Raw genomic sequence first — 18,523 nt, forward strand, 5'->3', positions numbered from 1 at the left:
GGGGGGGGGGGGGCTCTCCACCTCTAGATCCATACATCAGCAAGGATTGTCGCATAATGAAATTAGAATGTTACTGTGTTTGATCTACGGTAAACAGACAGCTGGTAAGTGACAGGAGTCTGGAAGTGCATATGTATGGTGTTCCGATGGGCCACTTCGACCTTCGCACTTTCGCCTTTAGGTCGAAGATGCGAGAGTGCGAAGTTGCGAAGGCGAAAGTGCGAGAGTGCGACGGCGAAGGAGCGAAAGTGCGAAGATGCGACGGCGAAGCGCGAAGATGCGAAGGCGAAAGTGCGAAGGCGAAGGAGCGATACTACTATCGCTCCCTCGCCTTCGCAACTTCGCACTCTCGCCTTCGCACTTTCGCACTTTCGCCTTCGCCTTTTTTGATAGCATTCAGAAAGTCTCGGTCTATTACATAGAATTTGATGCAGGCACCGTACTCGCAAAGGTTTTCCGATTAATCCATGATATCATTGGTACGCATGCGCTAAGCCATTGTGCTTACTATGAATGTTTATAAATAATTGTTATATACTCCATATAAAATGTAAGGTCCGCCATAATGTATACATATGCACTTCCAGACTCCTGTCACTTACCAGCTGTCTGTTTACCGTAGATCAAACACAGTAACATTCTAATTTCATTATGCGACACTCCTTGCTGATGTATGGAACTAGAGGAGTAGAGCCCCCCCCCCCCCCCGGAAAATTCAATACTAATAACTTCACACATGCAGTAAAGGGAGAGAGAAGGTCCGGATCTCATCCCCCCGGAAAATTTAATTTTATTAATTATATATAATAAAATCTCCAAAATATGTCTCGGAACCCTCCCCCACCCCCGACAAATATAATTATTTATCCACCCCACCCCCTAGAAAAAGTTATGGATCTGCGCAGGCTGTTGAAAATAATTTCTAAAAAGTCCATCGTCTGCCTAAGATGTCCTTTTATACAGTTAAAATTGTCTTTAAACGATAGAGAGCTCCATAATTATAAAAAGGCGAAGGCGAAAGTGCGAAGATGTGAAGGCGAGAGTGCGAAGTTGCGATGTCGAGAGTGCGATAGTAGTATCGCTTCTTCGCCTTCGCAACTTCGCACTCTCGCCGTCGCAACTTCGCGCTTCGCCGTCGCATCTTCGCACTTTCGCTCCTTCGCCGTCGCACTCTCGCACTTTCGCCGTCGCAACTTCGCACTCTCGTACCTCGACCTAAAGGCGAAAGTGCGAAGGTCGAAGTGGCCCCATCGGAACACCATAGGTATTTATTAATTTGTGCAATAGTATGACTGTACATGGTAGTGATCTGTGAAATCATTGTGCTGCAGGGTGTAAGAGGCAACGTTTTATGAGTTGGCAGGTTTTTGTTCCGTGAAATAAAAAAAAAGTTGATTTAAAACCCCTTATATACTAGAAATCTTACTCAGTTTTGCTTTTTACGACAAATGCAAGTATGGTTGAACTAATTTCAATAAATAAAGAACTTATCAAGAGTTGAAAAACATGGAGATGAAAAAATTAACATTGATTATTTAAAAAAAGCTTACCGTCTTTAGAACAAACCCTAAACAGAAATTAGTTATCAAAGACAGTTCAATTCTTTTTATATAAATGTCACCTTCCTCTACATAGCATGGCGAGTGGAACATTCCATGTCATGTGTCGTTCCCGAGCTTGTAAGTTGAGATCGACTATAGGGTAAAAGAGATCTTAGGTAGGGTCGTAGACTTACGAAAGACGAATAGGGCCACTTAAAAAAATATTTTTATCTCGTAATTACGAGAAAAGATCTCGTTATTACGAGTTAATTATCTCGTTATTACGAGAAAATTTCTCGTTATTACGAGTTAATTATCTCGTAATTACGAGTTAATATCTCGTTATTACGAGAAAAGATCTCGTAATTACGAGTTAATAATCTCGTAATTACGAGTTAATTATCTAGTAATTACGAGAAAAGATCTCGTTATTACGAGTTAATTATCTCGTTATTACGAGAAAAGATCTGTTTTTAAAATGGCGCGTTTCATTATTCTATTCTTTTTATGTAAAGTGTATGAATTACTGCAATGTCTATTAATATACACTTACTTTGCATAATCATCGTTTAAAACGCATAATTTGATATAAAATCGGACCAAGCAGTTTTAAAGAAATTTTGGAAAAATTAGCAAAGCAGATTGATTGATAAATTCATTCTATTCTTTTTATGTAAAGTGTATGAATTACTGCAATGTCTATTAATATACACTTACTTTGCATAATCATCGTTTAAAACGCATAATTTGATATAAAATCGGACCAAGCAGTTTTAAAGAAATTTTGGAAAAATTAGCAAAGCAAATTGATTAATAAATTCATTGAACTATTTGTCAATAATTAAGAACGATACGTGTAATTTGTTTTCTCCAAAATGTTAATATACAAAATCAATTATCTTCGGGTAAATCCTGTATATCCATATCCATGACTGAAACTATATAGTCATTAAAGTTATCTGTAACTAATAAAATTGTGTTTTTACGACTATAGGACTACCTGGTATTTACTTCGGAGTGGGATTGTAATATATATAAGTTGAATAGAAAAATTACATGAAGTTCTTTCCTTTTATTGATATCAGATAAAATGTCAAATCCAATCATTTTGATATGTAGAAATTAATGAATAATGATCGTTGTTATTTTTAAATATTTATTCAAAATTTAATCAACGTTTCTGGCATGAAAAAGATAGACTGAAAGTGTGATCCAGTCGAATCCTTTTCAGAAACGCACCATTTTATATAGATCTTTTCTCGTAATAACGAGAAAATTATCTCGTAATAACGAAATCTTTTCTCGTAATAACGAGATAATTAACTCGTAATAACGAGATCTTTTCTAGTTATTACGAGATCTTTTCTCGTAATAACGAGATAATTAACTCGTAATAACGAAATCTTTTCTCGTAATAACGAGATAATTAACTCGTAATAACGAGATCCTTTTTAGTTATTACGAGATCTTTTCTCGTAATAACGAGATAATTAACTCGTAATAACGAAATCTTTTCTCGTAATTACGAGATAAAAAAATATTTTTTTTATGTGGCCCTATTCGGCTTTCGTATTAGACTCGTATTATTTCTATAAAATCAAAGTTATCCCACTGCATTTATCTATCTAAGGTGCAAATAACTTTACCGATATTAGGCATACCGCATCAATTTTTTTTATTTTGTATAAATATTTGAATAAACAATGCTAAAAGAAAAACAAATAATTTCAATAGATATTATAGAATGTTACTTTAAACTAGTTTGACCTGAAAACCAAAGGCTGAATTTCATTCATAGCAATTTTGTATTGCTTTTTCGTTTTCTCACTTTTTAAGATTTGAAATCTACGAAATTTGTTAAGTCGTACATGAAAAAGATCATCAGAAAATTATCTCCCTTGCGCCGAACAGTATTTCAACCAATGAAATAAATGTAAATTTTCACATCATGTATTATCTACCAATCACAAAGGAAAGGAAGTGAACAACCCGGAGACTGTAAATTATTTCAACTCTTTATACCGTCTTCCAAGGAAGACGGTAATAATCATAGAGTATTGATCATCGAGATTAAATCGTAGAGTTGATCATTGAGATTAAATCGTAGAGTTGGTTATTGAGATTAAATCGTAGAGTTGATCATCCAATGGTAAATGGTACAAACAAAGAGATGGACATTCTGGGGATGAACGTTCAAAAGAGAGGAATTTAATGCAAATCAAGGACATGGGACTAGAACAGTTATTTTTCTAACATACATCAAGAAAAGGAAAGGGCGTATTGATATGTGCATGTTCAGTGTATCAACTTATTATGAGGGAATTTTAAAATTGAAACCAATATGCCATATATATATCACCTTCTTGATCTAATGAAAGGAAGAAAAACCAAAAACGTGCTTGTGGTTGCACTGATGTTGAAAAAAGTGTGGTTGGTAATTTTCACCAAGGTTCTAATATATTTCCAGAATGGAGTCGAGGAAGGCAGTGTGTTTCAAATGCACTCATCAGTATTTTGTACAAGTATTTCAATTTTAAGGAACTTCTGGAATGGACTTCAGGAGATGTAGATTTCATTTAGAAAAATGGAGATGAGCTGTATCAGCACGTTTGTCAGTATGCTGCACATGTTTATTTAAATCCATGTGATCAGCCAAATTATTTTTGTTTTAAAAACACATTGCTACGATGCTTTCTCAGGCAATATAAGTGAATCATTTGTGGAAAATGGTCCCTAGTGTCGGCTATATCTATGTGTTTTATTGAATCGTCTCGAACAGTATCTTCATTTGTAAAGAAACGCTCTTAGCCAGCTGGAAAATGTCTTAACTTATGGGCCAATGTCAAAGCAAAGTTCTTTGAAATTCTTTTCATTCTATTGTCCATTATTTAAGCAGGACCCTTTGAGATGGTGACCATCTCATTGTTGTCTAGTTATTAACGTACATTGTACAACTACAAACACACTAATGAAAATGAATTTATGCAAGTTCAACTCACATGAGTAATTTCACTACTTTGATTCATTTTTTTTTGGGGGGGTGCAATAAAATTGTCCTTCTTTTTTTGTAAATCGAACATTATATAAATTGGAGCCACCATGTTTTTTAGTGAACAGAGAGTATCCCTAAAGTCTCTCATACTTAATTTGACTACCTGTTCAAAACGTCAAGAATCATATTTCAATTAATTTAGCAACCGTATGCAAAATGTAATTACATTGCTACTGTCTGGAATGTAAGAAAAGTTCTTGGAACAATAATCCGTAGAAAATCGTTATTTCGTTCCATAATTAGCTCCAACGGTGCAGACGAGAATTCCGAAACATCACTGCAATAATTAAAACCCACTCATGCTAGTGGTTCCCATGAAGATTCAGTTTCTGTTGTTAAAAAAAAAACACAAGAGATTCTTAGCTAAGGACAATATTCAGTCTTAAATGGCTCACACATATAATTTCTGAGAGCTTTTAATTTTATACATAAAGATGTATGCAACTATATTCCAAAGACGATTCAGCTACAACTTACAAGTATGGAAGGAACAAAATGATGCGACAGACTGGTAGGCGGACGGACGGACAGACAGACAGACAGATAGAGAAGTAGATAGATTGGCAGACAAGGTAACCACAATTTACCTGAATTATGTTTATAGAAAGTGTGGGTACATATGTATATTGACTGGAATTTGAATATTAAATGACTTCTGTCAAATAAAGAACACTTGAATTTCTTTCGCAAAGTTTCTCCAATATAAAGTGAACAAAACACCAAGATTGGCGATAGTCGATCATTAGTCGATCATTACCAATAGATCAACAAAATCATCACAATAACAGTAGAACCCAAAGTCAGCACTGTCACCGTACAGAAGAGCGCTCTATCCAGCTTCTCAGCGAATTCTCTTCCAAGAACTCGACGTTTCCGGCGCTTTTGCCAATTTTCCAACTTTGTTCGAAGTTTGCGACAACAGACATTGATCTCTGACCTGGCTTGGTCCTCGGAATCTTCAACTTCCATATAATCTTCCAGCAGTTTTTCCGTGGAAGGTATGGCTTCACTCTTCCCTATTCCCGACCCTTTGCGACATCTATTGTTGTTGATGCTATGGGATCGTTGTGTCTTGTAAACGCGGGAATTTCGAACATCGTTCATCAGGTGACTCGGTGATGCGTTCATATCAGCGTGATGATGAAAGTGTAGGACCAGTACCGTAGATGCCACGGACAGTCCACTCATGGTCAACAGGATAGTCAGATAGACAGCTGAAGAGAAAATGGACGAAATAAAGTTTGAGCAACTTAAATTTTGATCAATATTTGAATAGAAGTCGTGAAAAAAACATTCAAACGTTACCTAGGATGGAAACACTGTTGGAAGTTTTGGGCATAACTTCATTGACGACACTCATAAAGACAGTGAAAGACAACAATACAGTCACAGCTAGTGTCATCTTCTCCCCTGTATTGGTCGGAAGCATGAACACCAAAACGTTCAGCAGTGACAGCATCGAGATAGGGAGAATAGTGGAGATAATATAGTATACGGGACGTCTCCTTAATTCTATGATAGCCTCGGCGCCTGGAAGGATCTCTCCAACGTTGTAGCTTCCGTCCTCTGGGGAAAACGCCCTGACGCACGTGTTAACAAGATCCCACTCTCCGTTAGGGTAATAGTTCGTCGTATCTATGGAGTTGCTGGCTACAGACACTTGTAGGGAACGGTTGGTGTGCATCCAAGACATCACACGAATCGAACAATGTTGACTGTCGAATGGATACTTTGCTATATTCACTTCACATATTGTTTGCGTGATAAGTCCGGGCTCCCATATTATTTGCCCCTCGTGATCTAAATTTAGTAACATCTTGTCGATTCCAAGTTCTCGGTAACCAAAAGCTCTGGAAAAGATTTATCCAATTTATTTCTGTTGTTCTTGAAAAACATAGATTATTAAAATGACAATGACATTATACAAAATTAACAACAACTATCCCCCCCCCCCTTCTAAGTTTTTGACTACGTTTTTGGTAAATTATGATGTAGATTACATTCTTCTTAAAAAATCTAAGACACAAACTTGACCAAGTGTGGTATAAAACATGTGCAAGGAAAGATTCATAGGTTGAAAATGCCATGATCCCTACTCCTGAAGAGCCTTAAAATTACAAATTAATTATAAAGAAGATGGGTGGATAAGGTGTGTAAAATGCCAATACACGGTCGGACAAGCTACTGAAAAATTAAAATATCAATAAATCTGATATTTGTTTTTAAAAATCATTTAAAACAATATATAAATGTATTTAACATTCATTGATTTGTAACCTGTAAATATGTTCAATACTTGGAATATGTTGACTCAAACAGGCGTATACGTATCAAAACCTGCAAATAGTGTCATTTCTTAAGAGTTCAAGGCATTTTCTTTCAGAGAGTAGGTCTGTGCTCCATATTTTTCTCATAGTCTAGTAAATAAAGTCTAATGGAAAACAAACAAATTTCAATCAATAACAAAAAAAAAACGTGGAGAGATGACCCACTATACAATAAAAATATCATTTTGTAGCCCACCAATTGAACGTTTTGAAAAAACAATACAAGTCTGAAATTCATGGTCAAAGTCACACATAGTATTTAAACAGCCTACTTTCTTGTGTCAGAAATGGCTCAGTGGTTAGACTAAGCGCACCTGAAAAAAACTAACCTTATTTATCTAGGGTTTTTATTTTATGGGTTCGATAACACCATAATTTAATGCAATATTTTTTTGTATCATTTGTTTAATATATTTAAAACTGAATATAGTTAGAAATTGCGCTTTTGCAAAATTGTATTACAATATGTTTGAATGGATTTAATTGGGAAAAAATAAATTTAAAATTGGTTTTTCACGACTGAATCGAATGGGCATTTGCGCTATCTTATCCCCCCCCCCCCCCCACCATCTTCTTTCTTGATGATTCAAGCATCGGGATTTCGGTATTAGGATGGGGTTATACTGGTCATATAGTATAAAGTTCCCAAAATATCCCCTACGCTAGCCATCAAGCAAACATATTAAGTATACATGTATATACTGATGATTATTAGGGAGCTATACGATAATTAAAAATTTCATAGCCCCAAGGACAGGGGTTTTAAAAAACCCATTTAATGTAGAATTGAGTGAAGTGCGCTATTGAGTTATTGACGTGACCATACACTTTTAGACGGAGCAAGTTGACCTCTAAAATCAAGATAGTGCAAACCTTTTTAACCTTTTTAATCTCTTTTAAAAACTCTAAAAAATGTATTTCTTCAATTTACTTAAAGTATAATGTAAAAAGTTAGAGCAAACCGTGTTAGTCTCTTTCAAACTATACCTGCAATTGACCAATAATATAGATACCATGTTAATTCGAAAGACTATGGAATGCGCCGAAAGAGTTCACTTGATGCACTACCCATAGCTTGAACAAGTTTTACGATGCTTATTCTGATGACGTAAGTGTAAGTATGTTAATCTTAAACTCATCGTTACCAAGTTTGAACTGCAGTGTTACCGTGAAAGTGTATATGCCTATATGCTCGTTATCATTCCTAGAATTGGAAGTCTCAGGAACAGCCAGCTTCGTCGTATATGTTGATCGTAGATCTCAAGCAGACGAAATCGTGAAAAGACGCTTAATTTTCTATTTCGTGAATTAAATAATGTGTATTGTTTATTTTTGAAGGTTAAACTTTCAATTTTTACATTTATAAAGTTGTATTTTGTTTGCTGACAGCCTGACAACTAAACAGACACAACTTTACATTTTGTTGACTGTGTTTATCCCGGAAATTCCCGTTCTATAAATAGAGTTGAGAAAAGTAGATCCGGCAAAAATTTTATTGATGCAGGTACTGTGGTTTCATCAATATTCGTTGAATACCAATTTTCGTGGATTTCGTTATTAAGATGATCCATGAAATTAAATGTTCATTGAAATGCAATTTCTATTAACATTTTGTATTGATAGGGTCATTGGCCACATATTTACGTATCCTTGAAACTGTGATTTTCACTTTATCCACGAAAATTGATACCCTTGAATATTAATGAAACCACAGTATCAAAGAAATTTTTCTACCAATCAGAAGCGCCGATATCTCATCAAACGAATAAATATTAAATGATTTAGTGGTCGTCTCGAGTTTGTAAAACATTGTCAATATATCATAATAAGTAAAACCCGAGATGGGTATGCATGCACCCGCAGAACTACTCTTTTTTAAATGTTATTTCAATATCAAATTGGAAACCTTGCTATATTGTACGAACACAAAAGCCACCATCAACACACATAAAATGCTATCTCTTCTTATAGAAGCACACTGTCGCAATAGTGACTACTAGAATTCTTGTAAGATGGAGTATACTCCCGGTAATATGCCGCTATACTATAATAAAAAAACATTGTAAAGATGCGATTAATAGATGATGATGCATGTAGCGTGTTGTAATATCATAAAGCCAGATCATACATATTCAACTTGAACCTTTTTAAAATTGAAAACACAATATATTACATAACAAATACTTGTTAACAAGATTATCTTCCTGTCTCCCCCTCTGAATAGATTTCTAAAAGATCGTTTAGCAAATGTACGAATAGTCACCACGATGACCTATACTGAAAAGTGCATTTTACATTGACTTTATTGTTTAATTTGGAGTTTACTTCATTAAAAAGTTTCTGTTGGCATCCAGTAAGTAAACAGTTTTGCTTTCATAGAGAAAACAGCAATGCTTTTAGCGTTTTAGCACACTCTACGGTCATACTCTAATTGAAAACTGAAATGAATTTTACAAAACGTGACGAGGGCTGCTAAAAGAAATAAAATGTTATCGATCTGACACAAAGTTTTATCCCGAAAGACTCCAATGCTATGAACAATTTTCAAAATTAGTTATTTCAACATGTAAGAAAAATAATGTTTACGCGAACTTCTTTTATAATATGAATATGATAACTGTTTAGAGCTCTATTTTTTTCAAGATTTGTTAAAATAAAAGTTTAGTGTAACTAATAAATCGGTGAGACCTAGAAAACATCTGACTACTAACGAAATACTATTTTGTTGGGGTTTATTTCTAGTATTCATATGTAGCATGTCCCGTTAAGTAAAGTTTTTATTAAGATTTGAATCGATACACATACATATACCATGTATCATCTTATTTAAAATACAGCAAACAACTTTCTCACTTTTCACATGAATCCACAAATCGTACAGTTTAATGACACAAATCTGATAAATAGAATTTCAATCATCATATACATTTATTCGTTTATTGTTCTACCATACAATTTTGTATCTATCAATCAAAAACGCTTTTTATATCGTACTATAATTTACCATTCCATACATTCACATTAATGACCCCGATTATGGTAAATGGTATTTCTAGATCAAAAAGAAAAAATCAATTCTACCAGTTTACAATTCATTCATTCGCAATATTTGTTTAAATTAATCATAGATTTTATATTGTCTAACTCATGTAAGAATAACTTATATTGATTAATTTTACATTTACTGGAACACAAATTATAAAGATTATTGCTGTAGTGTACTTATAGGTTTCTTTTTTAAGGAGTTAATTTTAACGTTCATTTGAATTAGCAGTTGTACAGGGTGTCCCAGAATATCTGATACCATTTACTCTTTATATAACTTTTGATTAAATTCATCTAGCAAAACAGCAAATGCATTACTATAACTGTATATGATTAAAATTTAAACTAAAAAAAAACCTCACAAACATTCATTAGTTTTTGACAAATTGAGCATTGTTTTTAAAAACACAACAAATAAGGTAGTGCGTCAAAATGACGTCCCTTTTACCAATGTCAACGACAATTTGTTGAGTAATATTCATCACAACAACCTCTGTACAGATCCAATTTTCTCAAATCTTTTTACTATTTAAAGAATCTTTTGCTTGTTGAGATGTTTTTCCCCAGGGTCTTCTTATTTCATAATTCGTACAACTATATCTGGAGTCTGTGTTGGAAAAGCAGTTTTAAAATGAAGGATGCCTGCTCTAGATCTCTTGTTAGATTCATTTCGAATAAAACTCAATTCAACCAAAGAAATATGTTGCAATTTTGTAACATCATAATTCGATAAAAGGCATGTTTTCTCATAAAATTTTTGGTGGGAAAATTAAACTCTTACTTTTTATTTGAGTCAAACATTAATTTATATGAATCATAAATGGTATCAGATATTCTGGGACACCCTGTACATTCTGAATACATAACATATTTTTAAAAAGACACATATAGAAATCAGCTTTGTTTTCTCTCTATACATATCAAGATGGAATCCTTAAATGACCTGCCACATAACTAGCTCTATGTACAAGACATGCCCATCCATGCATGTAAATGAAATCACTGGTGTTGCTATGATACTCTGTAATTATCGGCTCTGAACAAAGAAAAGAATCATTGGTCATGCGAAACTCACTGATTTTTCCTATTTCCCCTGAAATTGTCGAGATTCCCGTTCTTGAATTGAATGAAGTCGAGTTATTAGCTGTTATAGCGCTAGGGATAAGGTAACGACTCGAACACGGCGAATCAGGGGGCGTCACTCATGCGTGAAAAGAAACCTCATAGAATTGCGCCTCACTGCCACCGTCAGCACACCAACACAGAACATGGGTTACTTGTTAGATGTAAACAATGGGCGTACTGCTTTGTCACCGAATACGTTTGTGTGCCAAACCTTTAATTAAAAAGATTCGTGATCTCTCACATACATGAGGCAATTGGAGAAAGAGAGAGGATCTTGTTTTTCTCTTTGAACAGTGGGACCAGCCCGTGATTACTTGCCAGGGATCTAGGATTTACCGTATGGCAAACTTAATTATTATGATGTAGAATTGGTGATCAGAATGAGAGATCACGAAATGGAATTTTTTGTAGCTTTACCGGTTATCTGTAGGATTAACAAAACGATGATAGCAATCGTTCTTGTCAACTGAAAATAAGAATCTAAGACAATTATGAAAAATAATGAAAACAATAAGATAAATAATCCTATCTTGAATTGATAATGGCTTTATAACTCAAACGCACATCATCGCGGCCAGATAAATCAGAGAGATATACGACCCAGATTCTGATATAAAACAGAATTCAAGAATCATTGATGGTAATGCTATGTCAATTGTGTGTACTGTATTTCTTTAGGTCGATACATAATTCATACCATTTTTGGGAACATTCCAAAAAAGAATCCAGAAGCCAACGTCTTGGAGTGGTTAACTCTTCACTTGACATGCACGATAGTTTGGTTCGATAGAATACTAGTACTTGAGAAAAAATGCTTTTGTTTATGTTTTTGTTTGTTTTGTTATTTTTTGAGGTTTTTTGTTTGTTGGGGTTTTTTTTGGTGGGATTTTTGTTTTGCCTCTTATCTTATGAAATAACCAATATTGTTATAATCATGATATCTAAACATTTTACTATAGGGCATGGTAAACGATCAATGTTTTTATTTCAATAAGTTTTCCGTTACTCACGTATTTTCTACGAGAAGGTCGGGAGTCCAGACTTCACCCCTGGACACCAGAATTTCTGTGACATTATGGAAATCAGAGGCATTCCAAGTCAAGAATTCATCTCTCCACGCCTGAAAGAGATATTGTAATAGTTATATAATTGTAAAACTGGAAGAGTATTATTCGATCCAGAAAAGTTCACCTTTGGGATTCTGTCTTCTAGAAATCACCAAATTAGTTTTTGACGAGCAATACCCTTTTATTGCTCTATTCAGTGCACACTTTTCGGTTTAAAAAGCAAGCATCTGTTGTTTCCAGCATTTATTTCAATTTTATTTCCAGACCCTTAAAGTCTAGTGCATGTAGAAGAAATAATACCGTTTGTAGTGTAATGACATATCTGGTCAATTTAAATCAAAGATGTAAAGTGTAGATGGTATATTCTCCGTTGAGATCAACAATAATGATCGAAAAACAATGTGTCTTTTGGAAATTAGGGTCTTTTTCTCGCATGTCTAGGAAAAAAATTGCCTCTTCCTTCATATGTGTTGCTGGGGACATTGTGGAAACAGCTTGCACGATATAATTCTCGAGGGCTTATTTATATGAAATTCTAACTAGTCATATAACAAACATTGTCTTGAAGAATTTTCAATAAATAGCACACAGAAGAGTTCAATTTTAACGTGTATATTTGATATTTACAGTTATTTGCAACATAAATAAAAGTAATGCAATTTATTTTTCATGTAATAACATTGGTAATTATTTCAAGCCTGACTTTTAAATTACATAAGACATATTACATTTACCACTAACATAAACAGTTACAGTGAACCCTCAATTGTATGCCTGGTTGTTTGTTTGTTGTTGTTGTTTTTTTGTTGATATTTACCCCCTCCCAATTTCCAAAAATGAATGTAAAAAACTGGTGTACAAATGATTAAGAACAAAACAATCTTACGTACAATTCTTAGCCAGGCGTTTGTCGTCAATACTTGATTCTTCAGATCCTGAAAATAGAAGCAATGAAAGGAATATCATGCATGTCGGCGTTAAAGTTCCCGAGTCCAGAATATGGTCGCCGAGGGTTACCGGCTATGAATGAGAGCGGCGAGGTTAATGCAATTACATCCTCAATCATAGCATCTCAGTCATAAAGAAAAAGATTTTTTGCTGTCAAACAATGAAAGGGGAATAGATAGGCTTGTCTGTATTGGGCCAAGGGGACTGCTCGCTAATATACATTCCTTGCAAAGCTTCTATGGGGTTATTAGTTGCAAACTTCTCTTCAATTGATCTCTTAAGGTTTGGGAAGATGGCTAGAACCAATTTGATGCAACGCGTGAGAAAGACATTACACCGAACAATGTTGTAGATATTTCTTAGTTGTCCATGCTAACATTTACCGCAAAAAGTATCCGGAAGTCGTTACTAGTGACATAACGTGTTATTTGACAGAAAATACCGTTACGAATTCAAATTCAAAATATAAAAATGTCACCATTTTGTTAACATATATAAGCTTTTAGCGAATGGTTTTCTTTTTCTTTTCAACAATTATAGCATATTGTAGAAAAGCAAAAATGTAGCACAGATTGAATCAAATTGACGTCATGCAACGTTAGAGGAATGACACCTTGCTATTAGTAACAATTCAACCTAAAAATACAAATATAGAAGAATTTTCAACATTTCTCTTTAGAACCAATATTTGTTTTGTTTTAAGAACAGGATCGGATGAAAACACATATAAAGCTAGCGTCATTTTTCATATATACATGTGCATACAAAAATTTAATATGTTAAAATTCAGTAAAAGATTGTTACAGCGAGAACACTTATAATGAATTTCTGTTTTTAGCGCAGTCAGTTCCTTTACCCCCAGTTTAACTTAACGGTTATTTACGAATTATACGTTTATGGCGAATAAAATAAATCTTTAATCATGGTTTCTTATTGTTGATATTTTAGAGATGGGTATATACCTATAAGACATAAATATGGGCCAAGATTTATGAAAACAAAGAAAATGAAACTTTAGGTGTTCAGCCAGAGACAAATTTCATCCAAACATGATCTCTATTCATTATTCCAGGATATTTTCGAGATATGATATTCATATAATGTTATCTCTAATGACAACCTGAATCTGGAGCAATCAGTTGCGCATGACCACAAAAATGCTTGCTTATGATCCAAATCTGTATCTATAAAAATAAATCTTGAAAAATCAAAATAATGTTATTGGTGATATCGACAAATATTGACGCCTTTATCCATTATCTTAAGTTAAAAACTTTGGGATATTGGTAGTAATGGTCACTGATGTCAGCTTTATATCAAAATAATCAGTAATAGGTACCACTTTTTACTTCGAACGAAAGAACATGCACGCAATGTACTAAAATATCAGATTAATTGACACTTTTGATACTAGAAATAAACCTAAATACCGACTTTTATAAAATGAGGTCAATAATTTTCATTCAGCACTCGAGATCAGTTAAAATCTCTCTCTCTCTCTCTCTCTCTCTCTCTCTCTCTCTCTCTCAACAAGAGTTTTAGTGGTTGAAATAGCTTCTAAACAACATTTTATAGTTAACTTTCATTTTTTATCTGATACAGTGTGATTTAATTTTGAATTCAGTTGATAGTATCAGATATTTGTTCATTTGTTTAATTGAATTATCATTTTTTTAAAGTTATTTTCGAATGAGAGTGGCGTGAAAGGGGGGCGATGATATTGATTTGGTCTGTTTATTGATTTTTGTTTAAATTAAACTTTTTTATTTCTTTACAAAGTCTTATTTTTCATTCAGCCGACAAAATCCAAAAGAACTCATTACAAACGTAAACCAGTGTTTTTTAAATACATGTAGATTTTTAAGGGTCAAAATCAATAATCTTCTAATGTGATAGTTTCATGTCTACTTAAGAAAAGTTGCAATAAGATTCGTTCTTTTTTATACATGTCTAACGCTTTGTTTCGTTGACCATTATTAAGAGGGCTGGCTGGTTGTGGTAGGCTATGCGTACCTCCTTTAGACGAGAGCTTTGTTTACAGATATAGATTAATGACAGTTTTTATATTTCATTTACTTTTTTACCCAGTTAAAATTTGAGAGTGAGGAATGGGTTAAAAATAAAAAGATGGAAGAAATCTACACACATATAACAATAAATGACAGAAAGTTCTGTTAAGTTTCTTTTTTCCACCCCTTCATATAAAACAAAATAAATCCTGATCAAATTGGGATATGATCAAAGTATAAGAATGAACAAATGCAATAACAATATTTAATGGAATTGAAATAACAAAATCTATCCCAAGAAATCGTATATCACTTTATCGAATGATTTCGCCTCTGCAGTGTAAGAGATTGGTGTCCTCAAGTTAACTGGTTGAGAAATAAGATTTTATTAGAGTGATTGTTTCTGGCTGACACAAATCTTAAGTTGCCTATATATAGTACAGTACAGACATCTATGACTGTTATTGAATGACCCGTTCATCGAAGCAAATCAAAGTACTGGAAGTACTGAAACCGAACTCCTCTGAAATGACCGTCATGAAGGATACAATTAATTAACGTAATCTGTAGTTTGGAAAAATATATAATATTCAATAAAAATGTATATCTCGAGTTTCAACTTAGGTACATCCCATTTTGATTAAAGACAAAACTTTTCAATGTTTTTTTTTCTTCCGTTAATTGTTTGTATCAATATTTTGGAACTCCCTTAATCATTAACTAACTTCAAAACCCAGTGCTTAATATTACATTCAATATGATAGCATCTCTCACATCATACCATGTGCCTTATTTCTAAATATATTTCACAGAAATTTTTTACATTCACCAATGAAACGAGACACTATAAAGAAAGAAATGACCTTTTATACAAGCATAACGGTAAACCATATGCAGTATGATTGCATTGCTTGCCCCATAGGGTTGCTTGATTTTGATGTGAACCAATATAAGAAACAAATTAGTATGTGTACAATGTTAAGAAACCAGAGGGATCTCATAATGATCCCGAGAGTACCTCGATGGACATATAAGTAGATCCAAAAACAGCTTAATTCAGCGATGAATTAATAATGCTAACCAGGTAATTTACCCTTTGTATATCCTTTCCCTCCATTGGTATGTATAAAAATGATTGAATAATGCAATATGAAAATGGTTCAATCATGCAATATAAAAATGGTTGAATAATGCTATATGTATGAAAATGGTTCAACAATGCTATATGCATGTTAATGGTTCAATAATGCTATAGGTATGAAAATGGTTCAACAATGCTATATGTATGAAAATGGTTCAATGATGCTATATGTATGAAAATGGTTCAATGATGCTATATAACATGTACTGTATCATGTTATTGATAGATCATGTTGTTGCCTGTCTGTACGAGTCCTTACCAGGTCGTGGATCATGATAATATTGAACGAGATGTTGACGTGGACGGCGTGGTGTTGGTTCCTGACGGGCCGGACGTTGTTTTTGTAATTCTTGAACAGAGAGTCGTGAAGATTGACGATGTCATCAGACGAGGAGCCCGAGCACCAACAGACTGAAAAGATACAAAACAACGGAAGTAGACGGAGGAGCTGCAACTTCAATTTGATTCTATTTCAGTTTTAGCGCTCTCTGATAATGAACACTAATGGAGAACGATTTAAGTCCTCTGCTGAGAGCCATAGGAGGCAGGTGGAGGCAAAGTGTCGGGACCAAGAAAAAAACACCTATCCCTACAAATGATGTATTTGTCAGCTAACTGTAATTCCACTGTTGTTTTATTTTTTAAACTTATTTCTCTCTTTTTGTGTCTCCCTATTTCTTTGCACACATACTCTCAATTATTTTTAGATTTTCATATCGAGATAAAAGTATGTTTATGTCGCATTTTACACCTTCACGACAGAGAAACAATTTAACATCAGAAAGATATTTAGAAGCTAATTTAGATTACTAATAAATATGTTGACTAAAATATACGGTAGTATTACGCAATAATTTAGAAAGTATGTGAAACTATGGATGTCAATTACTTGTAAAGTGAAAAAAATTCATAACATTTTATTAAAGCGGCAGTTTTGGGGCTACGAATGTAAATTATAATTTTTCTTTTCTCGGCATATTTTGATCCGTAAGTTACACTCTGCTGTAGTTTTGGAGCTTCAAATGCAAATAACAGTTTACTTTTCTCGGCATTTTTTATCTGTAAGTTACACTCTGTTTCACTGGTTATATGTTCACCGCTAATAATTGATTTCTTCCGATTTTTTTAGATCAAATTATTGTTTTGAATAGCATGTACATGTACCTGAGAGGAACAATTTGTGTTTCTTCTAATCATTTATATATTGGATTAGATGTTTATATAATCAAAAATTTGATTTTATTAATTATCATCTCAACGTATTTGTTTTCATAAATATTAATCTTTATTTGTTGGTTAGGCATGGCACAATAACTTGACATGGAACAGGTCACATTTGATTTGCTTAAGATGATATTGAGCCTAAATATCTGCAAGTCTCACAAGAAAAAGGAAAAGCAAAGATATCTGATAACGAATATTTAGATAAATTACGTTTCAATTTATTTTACTCAAATTTAGATATACTACACATTATCATTAGCTTTACTTTTAAATTGTTTGAGTTTAAGATAAGGTTTATGTGACAGTAGCATTATTTGATTTGAAAAGGACATAGTTTCAACTAAATCATTGAGTACTCGACTTTCGCTCGACTAAAACCTAGACTAAGCCAAAAGTTTAAAATTGAGATTTCCATTTAAATCTACTTAAATAAATGTTTAATTAAATAATAAACAATTATTTTATATCCAATCAATAGAGGGCAAAAATAATAACCTGTTGACATGGTTTTCTAACTTATCAACATTTAAATTGAATTAATATTTACTTTATCATTTCTCAAAGGTAGTCCAAAGTGAAGGGAAAAATCAATTCATTAAACTTAAAAGATAATTTAAAGCTCTCTACTTACCATGGTATCCAATGATAATTATGATTAGATTCCACACTCTATAAGCCCTCCACATCTTGAACACCGACACAAATAAGAAGTTTGGTCAAATCGGAGGGCTCGTTACGCGCGCCAATCGATTGCGCGCTAAGATCTCTCCCCCTCAGAGCAATGACAAAAAAATACCAATTAGGTACATTGAAAGAAAATGTATTTCAAACAACGTTTGAATGTTTGTAATGCAGCTTGAGAAACGGGCCCGATTTCCATGAGAATTATGGCCATAGAATTGGACAGCTGTAGCGGAGGGCAGGAAATGACACATCTCTGTTTAATATTATGTATATATTGAATTTGAAACACGTAACGGCTTTCTGAATATTTGAGCACACTTGTTGTCTTCAGGTTTAGTCATTGCAATGCATTATTTACAA

At 33.7% G+C, this 18,523-nt stretch overlaps 1 protein-coding gene across 1 annotated transcript; it reads right to left on the reverse strand.

The window, feature by feature from the left end:
- Positions 1-4,991: 4,991 nt before the first annotated feature.
- Positions 4,992-18,338, reverse strand: LOC128186776 (neuronal acetylcholine receptor subunit alpha-7-like). The gene is made up of 6 exons (XM_052856669.1): positions 18,111-18,338; positions 16,515-16,666; positions 13,048-13,092; positions 12,101-12,210; positions 5,899-6,443; positions 4,992-5,807 (listed from the first exon to the last, which is right to left on the reverse strand). The coding sequence occupies exons 1-6, from the start codon at positions 18,163-18,165 to the stop codon at positions 5,347-5,349; spliced, it is 1,368 nt and encodes a 455-aa protein (XP_052712629.1). The 5' UTR covers positions 18,166-18,338; the 3' UTR covers positions 4,992-5,346.
- Between the last annotated feature and the right edge of the window lie 185 nt (positions 18,339-18,523).

This window comes from Crassostrea angulata, chromosome 6 (genome assembly GCF_025612915.1).
Source record: "Crassostrea angulata isolate pt1a10 chromosome 6, ASM2561291v2, whole genome shotgun sequence".
Lineage (NCBI taxonomy): Eukaryota > Metazoa > Mollusca > Bivalvia > Ostreida > Ostreidae > Magallana > Magallana angulata.